The sequence below is a fragment of the Salvelinus alpinus genome, chromosome 3 (assembly GCF_045679555.1).
Source record: "Salvelinus alpinus chromosome 3, SLU_Salpinus.1, whole genome shotgun sequence".
Classification (NCBI taxonomy): Eukaryota; Metazoa; Chordata; class Actinopteri; order Salmoniformes; family Salmonidae; genus Salvelinus; species Salvelinus alpinus.
In genome coordinates this window covers 72,341,233-72,351,122 of record NC_092088.1, presented here as the reverse complement: position 1 = coordinate 72,351,122, position 9,890 = coordinate 72,341,233, and the positions used below count along the sequence as shown (strand labels likewise).

Here is a 9,890-nt window from a genome sequence, read left to right as displayed (position 1 = left end):
CTGTCTGTCTGTCTGTCTGTCTGTCTGTCTGTCTGTCTGTCTGTCTGTCTGTCTGTCTGTCTGTCTGTCTGTCTGTCTGTCTGTCTGTCTGTCTGTCTGTCTCTCTCTCTCTCTCTCTCTCTCTCTCTCTCTCTCTCTCTCTCGCTCGCTCGCTCGCTCGCACGCACGCACGCACGCACACACGCACGCACGCACGCACGCACGCACGCACGCACGCACGCACGCACGCACGCACGCACGCACACACACACACACACACACACACACACACACACACACACACACACACACACACACACACACACACGTTAGAGCATTGGGCCAGTAACCGAAAAGTTGCTGGTTCGAATACCCGACAAGGTGAAAATATCCCCTCTCTCTCTTTGCCCCTCCCTCGCTCTTTCTCTCCCCCCCTCTCTCTCACAATGTTTCCCTTACTTTCCAATTGCTACTTTATTTACATGGCACTTTACTTGTAATGACATGGTTCGTCTTTACACTACATGAGACATGAGAACCCCTACTGGTTCTAATAGGAAGCTTCTCTCTGCCAGTGTTTGTGGGCACCAAAGACTGTAATTTGTGGGAAACGCAGCAAACTGTGTTTATTGTGATGAGACTGCCTGGGTTTCTCTATGTGGTGGAAGGGGACGGGTGGAAGGAGGGGGGGATGCGGGAAGCAGGACCACCGAGAGGGAGTGCAAATTGAGCCTGTGTGGTGTCTGTGTGTGTGGAAGTCGGGAGGATGTGTGTGTGTGTGTGTGTGTGTGTGTGTGTGTGTGTGTGTGTGTGTGTGTGTGTGTGTGTGTGTGTGTGTGTGTGGTTGTGTGTGTGTGTGCGTGCGTGCGTGTGTTTCATCAGACTATGAATGACTGTGTCATCGTGTGTTACTGATCACAGTGCCAGTGGCGGGATGCTGGCTCAGGCCTTTTGGTTGCATCCCAGATGGCACCCTATTCCCTTATAGTGCACTACTTTTGACCAGCGACCATACCACCTGTAGGGCTCTGGTCAAAAGTAGTGCACTATATAGGGAATAGGGTGCCATCTGGGATGCTCCCATCTCTCTTAGTTATATTTGGCAGTGGGTAGTAACTGTGTTGTAGCTACCATATACTGAGTGCCATGCATTATGTTTAGATCAAGAAGAAAATGTTTTCACTATCGTCTGAAATGTCACACGAGACAGGATACAATAATTATATTCATACCTGGAATGTACCTTCTGCCTTTGATGGTTTCCCAGTCCCAGATAGTTGTTGCTGAGCAACCTGTACAATTTGTGAGTGACATTAAAAAGGGGCAATCTGCAGTTGCTACATCCATTTTTGAAGAATATAACTTAAAAATGCCTCATTAGCTCAGTTTAACTGTTGTACCCCATCAGAACCCAAAATATATGTTTGTTTTACTCCAGTTTTGATATAATGGAATGTCAGTCCTTGCTCTGTCACAAAATTTGAGAGTGATTACGTTTCCTCACCCCCATCCCTCAGCTTTTTACCGAAACAGTGGCAAATGCTTTGTTATTGTTTCAACTGCAGATTGCACCTTTCACTGGTACGATGAGAGGTGAACCCATCCCTCAGTGCTAACTATACCTAGATGGTTTATTGGCATGAACAGTCTATTCCAGCACCTCAATTGCCTTACTAAAATTCACATCCCCAGTCCTCTATCCCCTCCCCCTTTCTCCCTCCTTCCTCCCCATCAACCCCCTCCTCCCATACCCCGTACAAGGCCACATGACTGAAATGATCTGTGAAGGAGAGTGGCTGCCACATGTCTGCCATGCCTGTGGTAGTTCACTTACACCACTATTACAGTAGCTTTAGGTGAGGGCCTTGAGAACACCCTCCTCTTACCATCTCTTCCACCCTTCCTTCCTTACTACCCCCTCTTCCCTTCCTATGGCCCCTATCCACCACCATCTTCTCCTGGGTTCAACCCACGTAGCTGCCACTGCCTGCCTATAATGCCACCATTACAGTAGCTTTAGGTGAGGGCCTTGAGCCTCCTATGCCCCCTCCCTCCGGTAATAGTAAATGTTGTGGTGCTTCTGTCAAATGTGTTTCATGTCGTCTACTGATTGAGAGAGAATCAAGTCTGTCTATCAGCGCTGCCGATGTACCATTATAGCACCATGCCTGCTCCACTTCCTCATTGCTAGATCTAGCCTGCCATTAGGAACCACTACTCACTGGGAGTCTGGGCTGCATATCCACTTATGCTGCACAGAAGTTAACACACTTGAATAATGCAACACAGCATGTAGAGATGTTGAAACTGCTAATTACTGTTCCTAAAACAGTACAGGCTAGAACATTACAATGCAAGAAGATACCGCTAGCTTCTAGCTTTGTAGGCCAAGTTTCCTTGCTAGCTCACAGCTGAAGCCAAAATCAGTTCACAACCCTAGTACCTTATTTCTGATAATATGCAAACCATAATGCAACATATTGCTGATTGTCACCAAAAACTTTATTCGTTCGATTCATCTCACCCACATCGCATCTCTCCCAGACAAGATCATCTTTGCTTCAGCCTTGAAAGGACTTTGTGTGTGAATGAGGGCATGGGTCTCAAAGAAACACACTTTTATAAAAGAAGAATTGCTTCTTCTATGCAAATGTTGTTGATCAGTACAATAAAATAAGTCCCAAATGAAAGCTACATTTTTTTCCCCATCTGTAGCCTCATGAAATCACAGAAAACAAGCTTAATAACTCAATGCATGCACACACTCCTATTGAATATGCATTCACCTGTATTGTGAATAGGGCTAGGCTACATCTTGATTCACCCAGTTTATCAATAGAGACTTTCCATTCAAATAAATGATTACCATTATGTTGTTATGTAGTTAGATTGGTTAAAAAAAACATGATATTGAACTCAAAAGATCTGTCTGGATCAAGTGCCATTCTGTGACTAATTCGAATTCATGGTATCGTTCTGGTATCGTTTTGGTATCTAGTATTGTGATAGTATCGAGTATTGTGATACTGTCAAGAGAATTATGTTCTCAAGGTAGATAATCCAATTTAATTATATTACTCAGTCTGCAAACCAGAATTTGTAAGATCCTGGTCGAATGAAACAGACCCAGCTAAAATAGTCAAAAAGGTTTATTCACGGGAACGTTCTGAAGTCAAGAATACAAAACAATTCATTTTATACTGACTTCCCACGCACACACAGTCACACAACCAATGGCACACACGTACACACAAACAGACGCACACAATGTCCTGCTACGCACACACTGGGAGAGTCGTGGCAATGGTTGTAAAGTGTGCTAGTGTGCTTTTGAGCCCTGCACGTGGGTGCGTGGTCCGCGTGTGTGCGTGAGTGCATTAGTTCAGCCACAGGAGTGGGCATGCATCGCAATGGCTCTGCCTAGGGCTTACTCTACTCTCTACTCCACGTATCACTCTGAAGACACTCCCTACTCCTGTCTAACCCTTCACACTGAACCATCCCCTCAGGTTTACATTGTGTACAATACCTCATACTGTAGATGGAACAGAGAAATGAAAGGAGCGGCTCTCCTTGAGGTATTTGCGACATTGAAAATATGAAGGGCTCACACTGGCTGAAATTCAAGTGTTTTGTGGGAATGTGAGAGACTTCATGTAATCCGTGTCATGGGCTACTAACAGCTTACTACACAACATAGTATTACTTTTTTTAGCTACAGTATACATATCTCCCTGGCATTATACATAATTTATGCAGAAGCATACAATACATTTTTGGAATCACCTTGTTGTGCTGTGCGTCGGTCCTTGAGGGCAAATTTTGTCATCAAACTTTGTCACCAAAGTCTGGCATTCTCTGGATTTATGGGGCTTTCAAGAGAACTGGGAACTCGGGAAAAAACAAGGTTGAATCATGACAATGATCTTCAGGTCGGAGCTCTAGAAAGAGGCCCGAGTTCCCGACTTGGAATTCTGAGTTGGATGACTGTTCAAAACTTATTTTCCCAGTCGGAGCTCGTTTTTTTCAGAGTCTGAGATTTCCCAGTTCCCGAGTTTCCAGTTGGATTGACAGCATGGCCAATGATCAAGGTGTTTTGCAACGCTTACGGTTAGCCACTGATTCCTTCCAAAACACTCATTGTTGAATTTGTGATTTTCAACATGTTGTGTAATGTTTATGTCCAATGGCTGATGAGCACCGATACATTTTATCAAAAATGTATCTTCATATGACAAGGATTGAAAAGGATTTGCCAGTAGATTGTCGAAGTGATTCATGATGATGAAGTCAGTCTGCAGGTGCCCAGCCCGCTAGAGCGCGATGAGCCAAGTGAAGCTGGATGGGCACTTCTAATGTAACTCTATGGCAGCACACACGGGGCTTGAATTTTCGAGCTATAGATTTTGCGGTGACGTAGTGTCCCCATGAGTGACAGAACACTGAGCCAGTCACGGCGCAACTAGAGAACATTACCAACCCGTACGCTGTGTATTTTCCGCTGGCTGCCCCACCACAACAGAAAGCACTGAGCTAGGCTTAAACACCTACATTTTGGAGCTGCCTTACGCAAGAAAGCAAAAAAGAGACCATGTTTGTATGGAACTTTATTAACTCAATTAATATTTTTTTATATTGTTTGCAAACTGATATGTGACATGTATTAATGCCAAAATAATATGTAAAACCTGTGAATGTTGCCACTGGATGAGAGAGAGAGAGAGAGAGAGAGCAAGGAAGAGGGAGATGGAGAGAAAGAGAGAGGGAAAGAGGGAGAGCGAGAGAGATGGAGAGGAAGAGAGAGGGAAAGAGGGAGAGCGAGAGAGATGGAGCGGAAGAGAGAGGGAAAGAGGGAGAGAGAGGACGTTGGCATACATCATTTATAAATGTCAATGGGAGACTATTTTAGTCCAATGTGAGCTCTGACGAAGGCCTTGAAGCCGGTACGTACAGTTTAATAAAGAGCAGTGATACTAGCAAGAGCAGTGTGCAGGTTTCTTATTTTTTCTCATCTTATTCAATTATTACCATGCACCTGCAACAAAGGTAGATCAGATGTGCGAGTGCCTTTTGAATATTGAGTCCAATGTGATTAAATTCCTTTCCTACTTCTCAAGGGTTCCATCTGTGTGTAAATGTCCCCATGAGCCTTATTCTCAGTGATCCTCAAGGGTTCTTTGGGAAGGCTGATGGTTCTATGTGGAACCATAATGACTCAAAGAACCCTTTGAGCTCTTCAATGGTTCTTTGCAGTTCACGTTGTGTCAATTAAGAGCGGTTGATTTTTATCGTTCGGTGGTTCTGAATTCTCTCCTCAGGGTCCCCCAGCTGTTCCAGAGGTATCTCACTTGATTCAGTTAACACTTTAACAGCTATGGAATTTTATTTATGGGTGTCAAACTGATTCCATGGAGGACCTCATGTCTGCTGTTTTCTGTTTTTTCCTTTCAATTAAGAGCTAGACAACCAGGTGAGGGGAGTTCTTTACTAATCAATTACCTTAATTATCAATCAAGTCCAAGGGAGAACCCACACTCAGCCCTCTGTGGAATAAGTTTGACACATGGGTTCTAAAGGATCAACAAATAACTTTTGAGATTGAGAGCGGAACTCTTTTTGGTGCTAAATAAAAAAACATTTTATGTAAAGAACCATGGTCATAAAGTTCTAAATGGAACCTGTATGGTGCTATAAAGAACCTTTCTCGATAAATGTTATATAAAGAACCATAAAAAAGGTTCTATATAGCCCCAAAAGGGTTGTAACCATAGCGGAACCATTTTTGTGCTATATCTAACTTTCTTTTATGGTGCTTTATAGAACCTTAGGAAAGGGTTATTTATAGCACCATACAGGTTCCATTTAGAACTTTATGACCATGGTTCTTTACATAAAATGTTTTTTTATTTAGCACCAAAAAGAGTTCCGCTATAGTTACCAACCAAATAACCCCTCTCTGGTATTATTTAGAACCATTGTTTTTTGGTGTGTAAATGCTGCAGTCCTTGGTCATCAGTACTGTAACTACCCAGTGATAGGCCTAACCCAGTATGACACTACTACACTGCAGTATCAGTAGATAGTGGTTTGTGAAATTGCAGGGTCTGATTTTCTCTCTCTTGTTTTCTTCACCAGATAACGATGTGACTACAGAAGAGGACACTGAGGATGGACAGAAGACAGGAGGTTAGTGGCCATGACGGTTTCAGAGTTCTGTTTTTTTCACCTTGACGTGAGATGCAATTACACATTGAGTGTAGGTTATATGTGCACGTGTTGGAGATATGAAACAGTAATAAAAAGTCAAGGAAACACACGCACACTATGATTGGAAAATACCACTTTTAGCCTTTTGACCTATGTCAGCGCGTTTACATTTATATATGAATTTTCAGTACTCTGACTAAGGTTAGAATTCTGAAATGTTAGCATAATTAAAGAGTGATTGCTTTTCAAACAGTTTCAGAGAGAGAGAGAGAGAGAGAGAGAGAGAGAGAGAGAGAGAGAGAGAGAGAGAGAGAGAGAGCAGGTATAACGCTTCACAAGTAAACCTGTGAAAATCCTAACACATTTATTTGATACATTCAAGGTGCGGGTAGGTAAGGGGTGGGAAATTGTGTCTGTCACAAAATGGAATGTTCAGACACAATTCCGGCAGTGACAAAATCAGTGGTAAAAATACCAGGTACACTTTCAGGAAAAAAGGTGCTATCTAGAACCTAAAAGGGTCCTTCGGCTGTCCCCATAGGAGAACAGTTATTGGTTCCAGGTAGAATCCGTTTGGTTCCATAGAGGGTTCTACGTGGAAACCAAAATGGTTCTAGATTCTGTCAAATACAGTGCATTTGAAAAGTATTCACATTTTGTTATGTTACAGCCTTATTCTGAAATGTATTAAATAGTTTTTTGTCCCTCATCAATCTACATACAATCCCCAATAATGACAAAGTAAAAACAGGTTTTTAGAAATATTTGCAAATGTATAAAACAACAACTGAAATATCACATTTACATACTGTAAGTATTCAGACTGTTTACTCAGTACTTTGTTGAAGCACCTTTGGCAGTGATTACAGCCTTGAGTCTTCTTTGGTATGTCGCTACAAGCTTGGCACACCTGTATTTGGGGAGTTTCTCCCATTCTTCTCTGCAGATCCTCTCAAACTTTGTCCGGTTAGATGGGGAGCGTCACTGCAAAGCTATTTTCAGGTCTCTCCAGAGATGTTCGATCGGGTTCAAGTCCGGGCTCTGGCTGGGCCACTCAAGGACCTTCATAGACTTGTCCCGAAACCACTCCTGCGTTGTCTTGGCTGTTGTTCTGTTGGAAGGTGAAACTTTGCCCCAGTCTGAGGTCCTGAGCACTCTGGAGCAGGTTTTCATCAAGGATCTCTCTGTACTTTACTCTGTTCATCTTTCCCTCGATTCTGACTAATCTCCCAGTCCCTGCCGCTGAAAAACATCCCTACAGCATGACTTTGCCACCACCGTGCCAGGTTTAACCAGGACTTGACGCTTGACATTCATGCCAAAGAGTTCAATCTTGGTTTCATCAGACTAGAGAATCTTTCTTGTCATGGTCTGAGAGTCTTTAGGTGCCTTTTGGCAAACTCCAAGCGGGCTGTCATGTGCCTTTTACTGAGGATTGGCTTCCGTCTGGCCACTCTACCATAAAGGCCTGATTTTCGCAGTGCTGCAGAGATTATTGTCCTTCTGGAAGGTTCTCCCATCTCCACAGAGGAACTCTGGAGCTCTGTCAGAGTGACCATCGGGTCCTTGGTCACCTCCCTGACCAAGGCTCTTCTCCCACGATTGCTCAGTTTGGCCAGGTGGCCAGCTCTAGGAAGAGTTGGTGGTTCCAAACTTCTTCCATTTAAGAATGATGGAGGCCACTGTGTTCTTGGGGACCTCCAATGCTGCAGACATTTTTTGGTACCCTTCCCCAGATCTGTGCCTCGACACAATCCTGTCTCGGAGCTCTACAGACAATGCCTTCAACCTCATGGCTTGATTTTTGCTCTGACATGCACTGTCAACTGAAGGACCTTATATAGACAGGCATGTGCCTTTCCAAATCATGTCAAATCAATTGAATTTACCACAGTTGGACTCCAATCAACTTGTAGAAACATCACAAGGATGATCAATGGAAACAGGATGTACCTGAGCTCAATTTCGAGTCTCGTAGCAAAGTGTGAATACTTATGTAAATAAGGTAAAAACCTGTTTTCGCTTTGTTATTAGGGGGTATTGTGTGTAGATTACTGGAAAAAAATCATATTTAATCCATTTTAGAATAAGGCTGTAACGTAACAAAATGTGGGAAAAGGAAAGGGGTCTGAACACTTTCCAAAGGCACTGTAGTTTATCTGGTATGAACAGATGCTGCCTCTACAGATAGAGAAGTGCTTGCTGTATGTATGTGAGAGGGAAGAGAAAGTTTACAGCAAATGTGGTATATGTGAACTTCTGGTAAGTTGCTTCATGAAGTCTATCATTGAATACCGGTCCAGGCCTATATAAGCTCTAGAGCTCTGAACTTACTTTGTATATCCTGTCTGTTGTTGTCATGCAACCAATCAAACCAGTGCTACTACCACCTCTACAGTAGTTGACTTGTAGATCTCGTGAACACCGTCCACTACATGTGCAGCCAACTAAGCATAGAGTGAGAGTGACTTTTGGTTTTATTGTCTGTCTCAGGAAGTGTTTTTAGATTATATTGTAGTGAGATGTGTGCCACCAACCATGTGCTATCCTTCAATTCACCCAAACACTTTTAGATGTGGGGTGAACTGTGTGCTATCCTTCAATTCACCCAAACACTTTTAGATGTGGGGTGAACTGTGCTATCCTTCAATTCACCCAAACACTTTTAGATGTGGGGTGAACTGTGTGCTATCCTTCAATTCACCCAAACACTTTTAGATGTGGGCCCCCAACTGTGTGCTATCCTTCTATCCACCCAAACACTTTTAGATGTGGGCCCCCAACCATGTGCTATCCATCTATCCACCCAAACACTTTTAGATGTGGGCCCCCAACTGTGTGCTATCCTTCTATCCACCCAAACACTTTTAGATGTGGGCCCCCAACTGTGTGCTATCCATCTATCCACCCAAACACTTTTAGATGTGGGGTGAACTGTGTGCTATCCTTCTATCCACCCAAACACTTTTAGATGTGGGCCCCCAACCATGTGCTATCCTTCTATCCACCCAAACACTTTTAGATGTGGGCCCCCAACTGTGTGCTATCCATCTATCCACCCAAACACTTTTAGATGTGGGGTGAACTGTGTGCTATCCATCTATCCACCCAAACACTTTTAGATGTGGGCCCCCAACCATGTGCTATCCTTCTATACACCCAAACACTTTTAGATGTGGGCCCCCAACCATGTGCTATCCTTCTATCCACCCAAACACTTTTAGATGTGGGCCCCCAACTGTGTGCTATCCATCTATCCACCCAAACACTTTTAGATGTGGGGTGAACTGTGTGCTATCCATCTATCCACCCAAACACTTTTAGATGTGGGCCCCCAACCATGTGCTATCCTTCTATACACCCAAACACTTTTAGATGTGGGCCCCCAACTGTGTGCTATCCTTCTATCCACCCAAACACTTTTAGATGTGGGCCCCCAACTGTGTGCTATCCATCTATCCACCCAAACACTTTTAGATGTGGGGTGAACTGTGTGCTATCCATCTATCCACCCAAACACTTTTAGATGTGGGCCCCCAACCATGTGCTATCCTTCTATACACCCAAACACTTTTAGATGTGGGCCCCCAACTGTGTGCTATCCTTCAATTCACCCAAACACTTTTAGATGTGGGGTGAACTGTGCTATCCTTCAATTCACCCAAACACTTTTAGATGTGGGGTGAACTGTGCTATCCTTCAAT

At 43.7% G+C, this 9,890-nt stretch overlaps 1 protein-coding gene across 2 annotated transcripts in view; it reads left to right on the top strand.

The window, feature by feature from the left end:
- Positions 1-9,890, top strand: part of macrod2 (mono-ADP ribosylhydrolase 2) — a 1,184,313-nt gene that overhangs the window by 1,097,315 nt on the left and 77,108 nt on the right. For both annotated transcript variants that reach the window (XM_071393968.1, XM_071393967.1), the window contains exon 10: positions 6,115-6,165. In XM_071393968.1, coding sequence (XP_071250069.1) covers positions 6,115-6,165 — 51 coding nt within the window. The remainder of the gene's footprint in view (positions 1-6,114; positions 6,166-9,890) is intronic.